Below are 15,820 nucleotides of genomic sequence, written 5' to 3'. Positions count from 1 at the left end.
CTGAAAATGACCCGTTTATTCCTACTCTGTTTTCTGTCCATTATCCAATCCTCAATCTATGCTAATATATTACCCCTAATCCCATGAGCCCTAATCTTGTGCAACAACCTCTTGCACTTTTGGAAGTGTTCCTTCTCTTCCCCCTCCCTCCATATAGAGAGGCCCTAACCTCCATTTTAATTTATCACTATTTCGCCAAGATAAATTTCCAAAATATTTCAATTTCCTGCTCCTCCATTATTTACATCAATAATTTAACTTAAGACACAATTGAATAAAAGCCAGACAATTTACACCCAATCCACTTCCAAATCTTCAACTGTGCAGCCACTGATTGAACCAATTGAGAGAAAGTGTACAGCAGCCCTGGACCAAAGGAGCCATTGGGCCAGAAATTGCCCAGAGTGGTGCATTAAAGTCGCTTGTATTATTAATTCATTAAAAAATCCAGTAATTTACAGAGCGAGATATGCCATGAGTTCCAATACCAAACACAACTGGGTTAACAATGTCCTCTTCTCCTGCTGGTTCTTTTAAATTTTCTTTCTTACTTTTCCTTTCACTTTCTCTTTTTCCTATCGCTCTTAATCCACTTTCTTTGATTCCCTCTCCTTATTCCGCTTTCTGTCTCTGTTGGGACTTTAATTCACGCTATTTCCTTCTCCAGCATTCGCTCGGTTTCTTTTATTGACCAGGGAGTTAAACCATTGGGCACAACAGTCAGGAGGTCCCAGATGCGATACTGACATCACTGTGCCGTTATCAGATCAACATTCCAGCAACATAGTGCGATGTCAATGGTGAGCCGAAAAGGCATTTGACAAGGTTCCACACAAAAGATTACTGATCAAGATAAAAAATCACGGGATTGGGGGCAATATACAGGCATGGGTGGAAGATTGGCTATCTAACAGAAAACAAAGAGTTGGGATAAATGGTTCGTTCTCGGGCTGGCAATCAGTAACCAGTGGTGTTCCGCAGGTGTCAGTGCTGGGACCCCAACTCTTTACAATCTATATTAACGATTTGGAGGAAGGGACCCGAGTGCAACGTATCCAAGTTTGCCGACGATACAAAGATGGGAGGAAAAGCAGTGAGTGAGGAGGACATAAAAAACCTGCAAAAGGAGTGGGCAGAGATTTGGCAGATGCAATATAATGTTGGAAAGTGTGAGGTTATGCACTTTGGCAGAAAAAATCAAAGAGCAAGTTATTATCTAAATGGAGAGAAACTGCAAAGTGCTACAGTACAAAGGGATCTGGGGGTCCTGGTGCATGAAACACAAAAAGTTAGTATGCAGGTGATCAGGAAGGCCAATGGAATCTTGGCTTTTATTGCAAGCGGGATGGGGTATAAAAACAGGGAAGTCTTGCTGCAGTTATACAGGGTATTGGTGAGGCCACACCTGGAATACTGCGTGCAGTTTTGGTTTCCATATTTAAGAAAAGATATACTTGCTCTCGAGGCGGTTCAGAGAAGGTTCACTCGGTTGATTCCGGAGATGAGGGGGGTTGACGTATGAGGAAAGGTTGAGTAGGTTGGGACTTTACTCATTGGAGTTCAGAAGAATGAGAGGTGATCTTATCGAAACATATAGGCCTAGAAATTCGGTTGTGGGTTCGCCAGGGCATTAGCGCCGGAAATTTAGCGCCGGCGCTAAGTCCCCCTGCGCGCGCCAAAAATTCAGTAGCGCCGCGCCCAAACAGCTGCCGGTGCTACTAGAGGGTGTCAGCGCCTCGAAATGGGCGCCGAGTGCCGCATTGCGGCGCAATTCCGGCGCTGCGGCACCCGATGCGGTGCGGCAGGCTGGGGAAGTGCAGGCCTCCTCCTTCAGTTAAGGAGGAGCTGCCTGCACCCGCCCGCTGGCCGTTCAAATGTTCAACGGGCTTGCAGGCCAGACGCTTCTGTTCCGCGGGGGGGGGGGGGGGGGGTGGAGGAGTCCGGGGAGGGAGGTGCGGGCAGGCGGCCGGCGGGAAAGCAGCCGGCCGCCGCGCAACCTTAATGCGCCGGCGCTAACTCCTGCAAGACTCGGTTGCCAAAGTCTTAGTTGCGGCTGCCACGGGCGAGGCGGCCGCAACTCAATTCCGGCGCTGGGGCCCGTCACCACGGCAACCGGGACGCTGCGCACACCGATGACGTCATCGGTGCCGGCGCAGCGCAACCGGTGTAACGCCAACGGAAGGGCCCCACTGAATTTGCCAACTGGCCATAACTCCGGCGCTAGGCCCTCCAGCGCCCCAAATGGGGCGCTAAGCCTACTGAATTTCTAGGCCATAAGATTGTGAGGGGGCTTGATCGGGTGGATGCGGTGAGGATGTTTCCACTGATGGGTGAGACTAGAACTAGGGGGCATAATCTTAGAATAAGGGGCTGCCCTTTCAAAACTGAGATGAGGAGAAACTTCTTCACTCAGAGGGTAGTAAATCTATGGAATTTGCTACCTCAGTGAGCTGTGGAAGCTGCAACATTAAATAAATTTAAAATGGGGATAGATAGTTTCCTAGCAGATAAGGGAATTAGGGGTTACGGGGAGAGGGCAGGGAAGTGGACGTGAGTCTAGATTCGGATCAGCCATGATCCTATTGAATGGCGGAGCAGGCACGAGGGGCCGTATGGCCTACTCCTGCTCCTACTTCTTATGTAATGCCGTTTGCCGCCAAACCCACCACTGCAGCAATTTCTAGCTCATAATCCATGTAACATAGCAGAATAACAGGGCTCTACAAAGATACTCACTCGTCTTCCTCCGGCTCTCGCTTGTGCTTCCGTCTGGAACAAAACTCATTCCTCCTGTTTATGGCAGAAATGGACGTTAGTTGAAGGAGAACAAGAAACCATAAAAACTACAAACTATTCGTTATTAAAACAACCCTTTATGAGCACTGGCTCGCTTAAGATTTTTTAAAAATACATTGAAGTAAATTCTACCTGCTTAAAAAAGTGATTTTTCTATAAAACTGTAACGTGATGTTGTAGAATTCTTTTAGACTCCAAAGTGCCATCGGTAATCGAAGTCCTGAAAGATCTTCAAAACCTGTTCAGTTTTGGGATACTAACATGTCGCCTTCCTCTGAATGCATAAACACACTGGTGCAGATTTCAAGTACTAGTCAGACACACACCATTTTTAATTAATAGACAATGGTCACTGCGCAGTATATCATATCTGCAAGTGTGTACCTTTATAACCCAAGAAGCACACTGTAGGTAAATATGGCATCTCCGAGTAACACAGACTGGGGCAAACCCAGTCACATAATGCCATCCCACTGACATCATAAAGAGTGTCATGCACAGTCACTGACTCCAGTGACACAGCAAGGTTCAGTGACTGCAGGTTACAAAGTTTGTTATACTGGCTTCTGACACCACAGTAGGAAATAGTCCCAATTGTACCAAAAGTGTCTACTTGTACCTTAACAGTCTTCTGAGCTCAAGACTTCCATGACAACCAAACCTCCTGAATGCGCTGCTCCAGTTAAGTCAAAGGAGCCAGTACCTTCAAAAAGTTTGGCTGCAATGAGAGGCTGGAGCCAGCACAGGTGATCAAGGATCTTCCCAAATAGAGTAGGAGACTTAACATATAAAAGTAGATTTCATAGCATTTCTACCATCCCCACATAACTAACTTCTGCCACTGATTTTAGGTATGTTGAGGTCATCAGCATCTGATCGCAATTGATTCTGGGACAGAGACCAGCTTGTGTTGGTCATCTCAACTAGGGAGGCAGTTGGGGTAAACTGAGCAGGGTCACTCTTCCTGATTGCTAAGATTACAAGCCCCTCCATGACCTTGCTCCTCTATATATCTGCAATCATTTCCAGCCCTATAACTCTTCTCAAACACTCCATTCCTCTGACTCTGGTCTCTTGTATATCTCACCTTCCATCTGTCCCACTATTAGTGGCAGAGCCGAGCAGGGCCACCTCAACCCTGCTATCTGAAACCCCCTCCCTAAATACCACTCTCCACCTTTGAAATCCTTCTTAAAACCCAATGCTCTTTGACCACCCTCATAACTACTTCTTCCTGGCTTGGTGCCCGTTTCCCTTGCACCCATTTGTGAAACACTTGGGCAACTTTCTTTACATTAAGGTCCTTATAAATGCAAGCTGTTGCTGCCATTGTTGCTATCCAGTGAACCCATGCTGGAAATGCATGCGTGCGGTTGTCGGGTGAGAACAAGGTTGGGGGTTCGCTCCCACAGTTGAACAGACTGCAAATACTCTGTCAAGGTTCACAGGTGGAGCATGACCACTTGGATGAGGTACAGGAGATACAACTGGCACCTGTGAAACTATACTCCAGCATTCAATGCTTTCAGGAGAAGGGGAGGGGTTGAGGCAAGAACTGAAGGAAAATAAAAAAGGGGGAAAAAAAGAGAAAGCAGGGTATAAAAGTACTTGAGAAACTAATGAGACTAAAAGTTGACAAATCCCCTGGACCTGATGGCCTACCTCCTAGGCTCCTAAAAGAGGTGGCGACAGAGATAGTGGATGCATTGGTTGTGATCTTCCAAAAGCCTCTAGATTCGAGCACGATCCCAGCAAATTGGAAGATCGCAAATGTAACCCCGCTATTCAAGAAAGGAGGGAGAGAGAAAACAGGGAACTACAGGCCAGTTAGCCTGACATCAGTCATTGAGAAAATGTTGGAATTCATTATTAAGGAAGTGGTAACGGGGCACTTAGAAAATCATAATATGATTAGGCAGAGTCAACATGGTTTTATGAAAGGGAAATCGTGTTTAACTAATTTATTAGAGTTTTTGGAGGATGTAACTAGCAGGTTAGATAAAGGGGAACCAGTCGATGTAGTATATTTGGATTTCCAAAAGGCATTCGCTAAGGTGCCACATAAAAGGTTGCTACGCAAGATAAGGGCTCATGGGGTTGGGGGTAATATATTAGCATGGATAGAGGATTGGTTAATGGACAGAAAAGAGAGTGCAAGGATAAACGGGTCATTTTCTGGTTGGCAGGCTGTAACTGGTGGGGTGCCACAAGGATCAGTGCTTGGGCCTCAGCTATTTACAATCTATATTAATGACTTAGATGAAGGGACCGGGTGCAAAGTATCCAAAGTTTGCTGACGTTTCAAAGCTAGGTGGGAAAGTAAACGGTGAGGACACAAAGAGCCTGCAAAGGGATATAGACAGGTTAAGTGAGTTGGAAGGAGGCAGATGGAGTATAATGTGGGGAAACGTGAGGTTATTCACTTTGGTAGGAAGAATAGAAAAACAGAATATTTTTTAAATGGTGAGAAACTATTAAATGTTGGAGTTCAGTGAGATTTAGGTGTCCTCGTACAGGAAACACAGAGTTAGCATACAGGTACAGCAAGCAGTTAGGAAGGCAAAAGGGGGTTGGAGTACAAGAGTTAGGAAGTCTTACTACAATTATACAGGGCTTTGGTGAGACCACACCTGGAGTACTGTGCACAGGTTTGGTCTCCTTATCGGAGAAAGGACATACTTGCCTTAGAGGCGGTGCATTGATGGTTCACTAGCTTGATCCCTGGGATGAGAGGGGTGGCCTATGTGGAGAGACTGAGCCTATACTCTCTGGAGGTCAAAAGAATGAGGGCCGATCTAATTGAAACAAATAAGATTCTTAGGGGGATTGACAGGGTAGATGCAGAGAGGTCGTTTCCCCTGGCTGGAGAGTCTAGAACTAGGGGGCATAGTCTCAGGATAAGGGGCCGGCCATTTAAGACTGAGATGAAGAGGAATTTCTTCACTCAGAGGGTGGTGAATCTTAGGAATTCTCTACACCAAAAGGCTGTGGATGCTCAGTCGTTGAGTATATTCAAGGCCGAGATCGATAGATATTTGGACTCATGGGGAAATCAAGGGATATGGGGATCGGGCGGGAAAGTGGAGTTGAGGTGGATGATCAGCCATGATCTTATTGAATGGCGGAGCAGGCTCGAGGGGCCGTATGGCCTACTCCTGCTCCTAATTCTTATGTTCTTATGACAAATTGCTTTAATGTCTCTTTCCATATTGATCCTGAACCCAACACCCAGTACTGTGCTACAGTGACACTGCTTAAAAATAGGTTGTTTTAACCTATTGATTCAATATAAGGTGGGGAAATGCAATGAACATAAAAAGCAGCAGTACAATTCTAACACTCAGTTGGTTATATTTTTCACAAGGACTTTGTGGTTTGAGACCTGAACTAAAGCTGTCCCAGGATTTTGAAACGGGAAGGCCTTCAGTCTTTGCCCTTACTGTTGTGAACTTGAAGAGATGGCGTAGTGCCCCTCCTCATTGTGACTTTCCGATAGATGATGCATGGTCCCGGTGTTTCATTTCGGCTGTTGTTTATACTTGAGAAAAAAAATACACAGAAAAAAAACACACACCAAAAAAGAGTGGAGACAGTGAAGTTGTTAGGGTTTTAGTAGTTAATAACAGAACTGCCTTTACCAGAGGATACTAAATGGTATTTACAGACAGAACAGAGTACTGCCATTGTATAACTTGAGCACTACATATGCAGGAAGATTGTAATAAGTCTACTGAACATAAAACACCTGCCCTGATGTGTCACTTTACATAGTACTAGCAGATATCCCGTGGCATTGTATGGCCGTGTTGCCGTTGTACATATTGGGCACTTTCCCATGCGCTTGAGACAAATGATGGATGCAAGACTTTTCATTATATAGATGGATAAAGTCATGTACCGCTCGCTGTGCCTTGGTTGATGCTGTGTTCCTTGAGTTGCAAGTTTCATATTGTAAAGTTCTTGCTAGTGATCATTTTTATCTTGTTTTTGTGGGAGGATGGAAAAGGAGTTGTGTCTCATAACTCTGATACACATCACTACTTAAGCAGAAGAAAACTTTTTCCTCTAGCGATAATGTAAGTTCCTCACTCTTAGTCCCTTGGTTCACCACTATTTTTGGTATGCTTTGTGTGTCTTCTACTGTGAAGACAGATACAAAATATGTTTAAAGTCTCTGCCATTTCCTTATCCCCCATTATAATGTCCCTGCCTCGGAGGTACCGATGCTTACTTTTGACCTACTTGTAGAAGCTCTTACACTCTTGTTTTTATATTTCTTGCTAGTTTACTCTCATATTCTATTTTTTCCCTCATCAATCTTTTGGTCATCCTTTGCCGGTTTCTAAAGCTCTCCCAATCCTCAGGCTTACTATTATTCTTCGCAACATTATAAGCCTCTTCTTTTAATCTAATACTATCCTCAACTTCTTTAGTTAGCCACAAATGGATCACTTTTCCCATGGAGTTTTTAATTTCTCAATGGAATGTATATGCGTTGAGAATTTTGGAATATTTCTTTAAATGTCTGCCACTGCTTATCGACCATCATAGCTTTTAATCTAATTTCCCAATTTACCTTAGACAACTCGCCCCTCATACCTACGTAATTGGCTTTAAGTTTAAGACTCTCGTTTCCGACTGAAGTATTTCACTCTCAAACGCAATGTGAAATTCTATCAAATTATGATCACTCTTCCTCAGAGGATCCTTTACTATAAGATTACTAATTAATCTGGTTTCATTACACAAAACATGATCTAAAGTAGTCTGTTCTCTAGTTGGTTCCATGACGTATTATTCTAGGAAACTGTCTTGAACTCGTTCTCCAGACTACCTTTGCCAATATGATTTGCCCAGTCGATATGAAGATTAAAGTCCCTCATTATTGTATTACCTTTGTTACAAGCTCCTATTATTTGTTGATTAATACTCTGTCCAACCGTATAGCTACTGTTTGGGAGCCTATAAACTACGCCCAGTAATTTTAAGAATTGTCCTCCTAATTATGTAAAATAACCGCCTCCCCTGACCAAACACTAGCTACAGCACAGAAGGCGCCAAGCCTTCTCCCATACCTTCAACAATGTCAAACTGAACCAGCTTCTAACCAACGATAGTGAGAAGTCTCTTAATACTCACACAGCGGAGTGTTTAAGTTCACAGTTTGCAGAAGTAGTTCTCAGTCCATTTGCCATGGGATTGTATCCTGGAGACGCCACACCAGTGTCCATGTTTTCATTTATTCCATCTGCCTGCCGAAAGCCTCTTCCATCCAGATGTGCAGTGGGATCACAATATTCTGGTACGAAACAATCTGCCTGCCAGCATAATGGATTCTGGCCGTGTGCTGTAGCACGTGATGCATTCTTCCCATACACATCCAGTGCAGGCGACTGGAACAGCTGCCTGCCAGAAGGTGCCAATGAGCTGTAACAGAGGCTGTGTGCCATCACCATAGCAGACAATGCAACTTGGAGTTCAGTTATTTAAAAAAAACACGCCAATCCCTGCAAGAGGAGGACCAGTGTTACTATGTGTCAGAAGAGTAACTACAGTAGAAGGGCACTTTTTATAGACAAGGCTCAGCCAAATCAACTTTTGAGTATTGACGCGATATTAACTATCACGCATATAACAAGCGTGAACAGGGCAGCTTGCTGGTTTAATGGATTAAGATCCATACATAGTAAAGTAATCCATTACATTAACTACTCATTTCATTTTCACTCCTGTCCTTTTTTTTTTTTTTTAAATTCTTCTTTACAGCATTACGAGGCTCACTGATCCAGACCACTTGTGCTGCAATGTGAACAGATTTCTGCTACAAACATTAACAGTTCAACTTATAAAATTGGTAGCTTAGTGGCGTGAACATCAGACTGCTTACGTTCTAACTCTAACCCTGGGCCACACTGATTACACGAGCAGTTTCTGCTGCGCTATTTAAGAAAGCATGTCTATATTGCACATTTGGCAGCCACTGATTTTTTTTTAAAACTCACTCCCACTGTACCAGACACAATTCTGCCCTCATGGGCACGCTCCAAGTAGACCTGCTCCAAGGACTCAATGCCCCAGCTACAAGGAACTTTTCATGCCCCACAATCCATCAAGACATGCACAATGACATCACAAACATCAATACGGTGACACTGATAGATGCACCTTCACCCAGCATGCATCTCTGCCCAGCTCAGACTATTTAAAATCAATAGTGTTTGAGTCACTATTGGGATAATAGAAATGGAGTAAAACGTTACTGCTCAGACCTGGTTTGGATAAAGTTGTTGCGAGTGTACGCACAAAGGTTCAATGTCACATATGTAGAGTGTTGCACTGCACGGCATACACACACCAAGCATACAAATCTGCAGAACCCCAGGTCAATTCAAGCAGCTGGGATAACACAAAAATCCAGCCAGAAACTGGTACAGTAACAGCTCCCTCCCCATCTCTGATGAAAGGAATGTTGTCAAGACTAAACAAACTATTCAGGAACTCAACCTTGCCCGATTAGGATACAGGCTGATTCTTCAGATAGCTGGCTTTGCCCATCCACATGCGAAACATACGGCACTGCCTCCCACCCAAATATACGTCATATTATTGATTACTGTCCTTTTGATTAAATATTTATTACATGCAGACCAGAACATCGCCCCATCCATTTATTTGTACGTCGTCACTGGAACTCCAGATTGGGCTCCAACATTCTTTGCTAGCCACATCCTCTAAGCCTTGTATTGAGCACAACAATTTTAGTTCAAGGAAATCAAATTGTTGATACAAAATGCAAGTTACTGTACCACTTTACCAGGAGTCCCTTCCGACTGAAAGGATATGTACAATGCCTTGTAAATTGCCACAATGATAAAACACTGGTCATTACAAGGCTACAGCATGCCTTCGGCAGGACTTGTAAGCAGAAAAGTTCAGAATGCAAATTTAACAGAGAAATATTTGTACTACCAACGGTGTTAGAAACAAATATTTAAATTCCATTTTCCTATGTTTTAAGATTAGGTAAGTTTGACCCTGTAATCTCATGGAGGCATCATTCACTTTCACCTTCCTCCCAGGTTTTGCAAAGGGCTCATTACTGGAACTGGTGGTTTACATTTCTGCCGAGACCTTGAAAGGGTAATAGAGGCAGCAGCCAAATGCCGCTTGCTCTTAACACGCACTCCATCGTAGGGGTTAGGACTTGAGAATTTTCTACCAATTTTGGTGCATTTTACACATTACAAAGCACCTGCCTATTAAATCCTCAAGATAAAATTAAACAGCAACTCCTTTCTGGAAAGCATGCACATTTAGGCATCGGACAACAATAAATCAGTGAAATTGCTTGCTAACATTCATAATCTAGGCTCATGTATAAACAGCCACTTCCACAGGGTACAGGAGGCAGCTCCACACACTGATTGTAGAGCCACCAGACACAGGAGTAAAGCTAGAGGTTATTATTCAAAGAGAAATGGTACTAAAGCAGTTACGCAAAACAAAGGAAGAAACAGCAGAGGCTCAGACTCTAACTTTCCATGGTTCCATAGAAAGGGAAAACTGTGCCAGCGGACAGAAGAGTTGCAATTGCGACCCTGCCCTCTTCAAAAAAGGAGACAGGGATAAACCAAAGGTCAGTTAGCCTCACTTGTTGGTAAACTGCTAGTTTTTATAATAGATAAAATATGGAGAGTAAGCACTTGGAGAAACACGAGTTAACCGGGGTCAATTGGCATAGATTTCTAAAGAGCAGTTTCTTTGAAGGAGAATAAATAAACAAAATGCAGTTTATGTGGCTTTTCAAAAATCCTTTGGAAAGAACGAACTTATATATCTCATCTGTCACCTCCTCATGATGTCCCAACATGCTTTACAAGTGGATTATTTTTGAAGTGCAATCGCTAGTTGTTATGTGGACAAACATGGCAGTCAATTTACACACAGCAGGGAACCACAACAATCAGGTGAGTGAATGATAATCATTTTTGGTGCTGGTTGAGATTAAATGTTGGTCATGGTACCCGGTGAACTCCCTGTTCTTCTAATAGTGCCATGGAATCTTTTACGTCCACTGAGCTGACAGATGCAGATTAATGTCTCATCTAAAAGGCACCACCTCCAATAATACAGCATAAAGCGTCAGCCTACAGTATGTACAGGTGGACTACCCTTTATCCGGACTTCCGAAAACCGAAACCCTCTAAAAACCGAAGGTTTTTTCGGTCAGCGTAAGTCGTGCGCACGACATGACCAGAGTGGCGCACGACTTACAGGCCTAGCTGGATAAGGGATAGTGTAGCATTTTTCCGCACTTCTGAAAACCGAAATCGCTCAGCGTAAGTGTACCAGCCTTTATCCGCACATCCGAAACCAGAAAACCTCTGAAAGCCGAAAGTGGCGCAAAGCATGACCCGACGCTGCCGGATAAGGGATAGTGTATCCTTTATCTGCACTCCCGAAAACCGAATTACCTCTGAAAACCCGAAGTGTTTTCGCGCACCTTCCGAAATCCGAAATTTTCCTAAAACCGAAACACGGCTGGTCCCGAGGTTTTCGGATAAAGGATAGTCTACCTGTACCAGGTCCAAGGCGATGCTTGAACCTATAACTTGGAGACAAAAATGCTAACAACTGAGCCAAGCTGACACTTAAGATACCATGTAAGAAATTTATAGCAAAGATAATGGCACATGAAATTAAGCAGAAACTTGGCCAATGGATAGATAGGTCATTAGAGGGCATAAAGCACTGGACCGGGGTAAAAGGAAATTCCTTAGACTTGAAGGATGCAGCAAGTGATGTTCCACAGTGGCTGGTCTTAGTGATCCGTACTTTGAAATTGAGGGAACAGGAGGTGCATTTTATAGCACCTTCCATGTTACCAGAACATCCCTCAACATTTCACAAGCAAGGAAATACTTTTGAAAGAACGAACTTGCATTCATATAGCATCTTTCACGACCCCAGGATGTCCCCCAAAGCACTTTACAGACAATGGAGTACGTTTGAAATGCAGTCACTGTTGTAATGTAGAAAACGCAGCAACCAATTTGCACACAGCAAGCTCCCACAAACAGCAATGTGATTTAAAAAAAGCTGATTATCTGGTCATTAAGTGATGTTGATTGAGGGATAAATATTGGCCAGGACACCGGGGATAACTCCCCTGCTCTTCTTCAAAATAGTGCCATAGGATCTTTTACGTCCACCTGAGAGAGTAGACGGGGACTCGGTTGAACATCTCATGTGAAGGACGACACCTCCGACAGTGTAGCACTCCCTCAGTATTGCACTGAAGTGTCAGCCTAGATTTTTGAGCATGGAAGTTGAACCCACACCCTTCTGACTCAGAGGCGAGATTGCTACCAACTGAACCACAGCTGACACACGGTTGAAGTGTAGTCACTGTTGTAATGTAGGGAAACGTTGCACCCAAATGACACACAGTAAGGTCCCACAAACAGCAATGAGATAAATGACTGTCAACATTTTCTGATCACACCAATTTGGAAATGGAAAGGTATGGAAATACTGCAGGAAGACATAGATAGCCCTAGCAGGGCAAGCAGATATGTGACAGATACAGTTCAATATAGAAAAATGTGAAGTAATACATTTTGGAAGAAGGCGGCCAGAGTTCACATTCAATAGTACTTTCTAAATGGAGTAGAGCGGAGAAGCCTTGGTGTGCAGCACACATCATTTCAGAGGACAGTGCAAGTAAATAAGACAGCAAATGGAATCTTCGGTTTTATATCTAGAGGCATAGAATACAAAAACAAGGAGATAATATTGAACTTAGGCCGCAATTGAAGTATTGTCATAGCTTTGGTCAACCCAATACAGGAAGGATATCAATGCAATGGAAAATGTTTGGGTTTACAGTTATGCAGAGAAGCATAAACGCAAGAAAGTCTTGCTGCAATTATATAAGGCTTTGGTGAGACGATACCCAAGGAAGGATATACTTGCCTTAGAGGGGGTGCAACGAGGGTTCACTAGATGTATTCCTGAGATAAGAGGGTTGTCCTATGAGGAGAGATCGAGTAGAATGGACCTATATTCTCTGGAGTTTAGAAGAATGTGAGGTGATCTCATTGAAATTCTTAGAGGGATTGACAGAGTAGATGCTGAGAGGCTGTTTCCCCTGACTGGAGAGTCTAGAACTAGGGGTCATAGCCTCAGGATAAGGGGACAGCCATTTAGGACTGAGATGAGGAAATATTTATTCACTTAGAGGGTTGTGAATCTTTGGAATTCTCTACCCCGGAGGGCTGTGGATGCTCAATCGATGAGTATATTCAGGACTGAGATTAATAGATTTTTGGGCACGAAGGGAATCAAGGGCTATGGGGATAGTGCGGGAAAGTGGAGTTGTTGTAGAAGGTCAGCCACGATCTCATTGAATGGCAGAGCAGGCTCGATGGGCTGTATGGCCTACTCCTGCTCCTAATTCTTATGTTCTTGAAGTTTAGGTTTTTTCCCCCCCCCCAATAGAACAAAAAAGGTTGAGTGTTGAGCCTGTTGGAGGTCTTTAAGGTCACGAAGGCTTATGATATAGATTAAAAAGTAATGTCTCCATTGCACAGCAAGATGGCAAGGTGGGACAAATTTGAGTTGACAAAAACATTAAGAGATCAGAAAAAATGTCTTTACAGGTGATTATAATATGGAATTCTCTGCCACAAATCAATGAGTCCACAAGTACTCTGGGAATTAGACAGTTGCTTGAAAAAAAGTATTAAAGAGCATGGGGAGCAAATTGTAGAGCAAGATTGGACTAAATGACTTGTGGAGAAAAACACTAGCGCATACTTGATGGTGACCTGGTTTCTGTATTGCAACGTGGAATTTGTACTGACTGACGTCTACCTCTTAACAAATACCTACTGGTGTCCCTTTAAAAGCTAAAACCATATTGTATATGCAGAACACCAGTGGCTTATGATCTGTAAGATAAGGCTGCATGATGCGCATTAATTGTAGGCGCTCCAGGCCGCAGGCGCGGCGGTGTTTAACTCGCGTCTAGACATCGGCCGATCCTGGAAACTGCGAGACGTTTCTCTCCTGTTCAATCCTTACTATGTTACAGAAGATGTAAAAGCATTCTAATTAGTAACCGCAAAACATCATGCAATAAACCATTCGGATTACATAAGCAGGAAAGTACAACATGCGCTGCCTTTCCAGACAGCAATGGGAGAACACATTCAGCCACAAAGTGTTGGGCTTTCCTAGCGGTGAACCGAAACACGTTTGCAGACATTAAATACGTGCGCCCCCCCCGACAAAAAAAATAGGAGCAGGGTTCTTAAAAGTTCACATAAAACTGATAAGATTCACCTCATTAACGAGTAAGCTGCTGGGTTGATATTGTAAACATCAGTACGTGTCCTAAATAAAACACAAAAGGTGTCGGACCGTTGCTAACACTGGATTATGCACAGTCCCTCCCAACAGTGCATTGCTGCACATGCACACCTTTACGGCTAAGGTCAGACAACAACGACTGGGCACCGGAGCTGTAGGGCGGGTGGGTGCGGGCGGTGCCCCCGGTTCCCGGGCACCGCAGCTGTAGGGCGGGCTCGGGCGGTGCCCCCGGTTCCCGGAGCTGTAGGGCGGGCGGGGCCCCCGGTTCCCGCAGCTGTAGGGCGGGCTCGGGCGGTGCCCCCGGTTCCCGGGCCCCGCAGCTGTAGGGCGGACGGGCTCGGGCGGTGCCCCCGGAGCTGTAGGGCGGGCTCGGGCTGTGCCCTCGGTTCCCGGAGCTGTAGGGCGGGTGGGGCCCCCGGTTCCCGCAGCTGTAGGGCGGGCTCGGGCGGTGCCCCCGGTTCCCGGGCCCCGCAGCTGTAGGGCGGGCGGGCTCGGGCGGTGCCCCTGGCCCCCGGTTCCCGCCAGCTGTAGGGCGGGCTCGGGCGGTGCCCCCGGTTCCCGGGCCCCGGAGCTGTAGGGCGGGCTCGGGCGGTGCCCCCGGTTCCCGCCAGCTGTAGGGCGGGCTCGGGCGGTGCCCCCGGTTCCCGGAGCTGTAGGGCGGGCTCGGGCGGTGCCCCCGGTTCCCGGCCCTCCCCTCGCTCGCTCACCGAACCCCCACGAGGAGTAGTTGTTGGGGGGGGGGGAAGAGGTCACCACCAACGGTCACTTCAAACACCGCCCGAGTCAAAGTGAGCGCGGAATTCGCGCCGTGTGCTGTGTTTCAATCATTCCCCTCCTCCTCTCATTGCCATTCACCTGTACCTCAATTCGCGCTCCGCTTCTCGCCCTCTGTTTAGCCTCGCCGTCCGCCTTTACGTCATGACGTCATCCGCGGAATTTTCCGAGACGCAGCCTGCCATTGGGTGCCGCGCCTCAAGCCTGAGCGTCAGCAAGCCTGAAGACCGCTTGAACGCGCGACGCAATCGCCATCTTTGTTCGGGGCAGAAAGGCTGCAATGTTGCAGGGGACCAGTGTCCTTTTTCTTCTTTTAAGCAGTCTCTCGGAACAGAGGATGACTTGCTTCCACATTAAAAATGAGTTCTCAGGTGACTAATGATGCGGGACCTACAGTCTCTGTCACAGTTGGGGCAGACGGTGGGTGGGGTGCTTGGGTTGACGTACGCTCCTTGCGCTTGGCTTCCGTTGCTCCCGACGAAGAGACTCGAGGTGTTCGGCGCCTTCCCGGATGCTTCTCCTGCACTTTGTGCGTTCTTGGGCCAGGGATTCCCAGGTGTCGGTGGGGATGTTACACTTTTTCAAGGAGGCTTTGACGGTGTCCTTGAAGCGTTTCCTCTGCCCACCTGGGGCTCTCTTGCCGTGCCGGAGCTCCGAGTAGAGCGCTTGTTTTGGGAGTCTCGTATCGGGCATGCGGACAATGTGACCCGTCCATAATAACACCGTTGACGGCATTGACAATGGGAGCTGGTCTCAGCGTTGGGCACCCAGCTGTTTTCCGTGCTAGGACCTTTTAAAGTCAATTTTTATTTTTTAAGGAGGAAAGAAATAGGGCTGGATTTTCCTTAAGCTGTCGGGAAGGAGACGGGAAAATACC

At 45.7% G+C, this 15,820-nt stretch overlaps 1 protein-coding gene across 4 annotated transcripts in view; it reads right to left on the bottom strand.

The window, feature by feature from the left end:
• Window positions 1–15,180, bottom strand: part of LOC147104525 (coiled-coil domain-containing protein 117-like) — a 73,659-nt gene extending 58,479 nt beyond the window's left edge. Inside the window, exons 1-3 of one of the 4 annotated variants that reach the window (XM_085961898.1) lie at window positions 15,031–15,180; window positions 7,936–8,303; window positions 2,737–2,790 (exon numbers count right to left, since the gene is read on the bottom strand). In XM_085961898.1, the coding sequence (XP_085818024.1) occupies window positions 2,737–2,790; window positions 7,936–8,252 (371 nt within the window). In that variant the 5' untranslated portion in view covers window positions 8,253–8,303; window positions 15,031–15,180. The other 3 variants (XM_085961894.1, XM_085961895.1, XM_085961896.1) reach the window with 3 other exon arrangements.
• Window positions 15,181–15,820: the final 640 nt, after the last annotated feature.

This window comes from Somniosus microcephalus, chromosome 19 (genome assembly GCF_052327205.1).
Source record: "Somniosus microcephalus isolate GS21.2 chromosome 19, FLI_Smic_1.0, whole genome shotgun sequence".
Classification (NCBI taxonomy): domain Eukaryota; kingdom Metazoa; phylum Chordata; class Chondrichthyes; order Squaliformes; family Somniosidae; genus Somniosus; species Somniosus microcephalus.
This window is presented reverse-complemented; position numbering and strand designations above follow the sequence as displayed.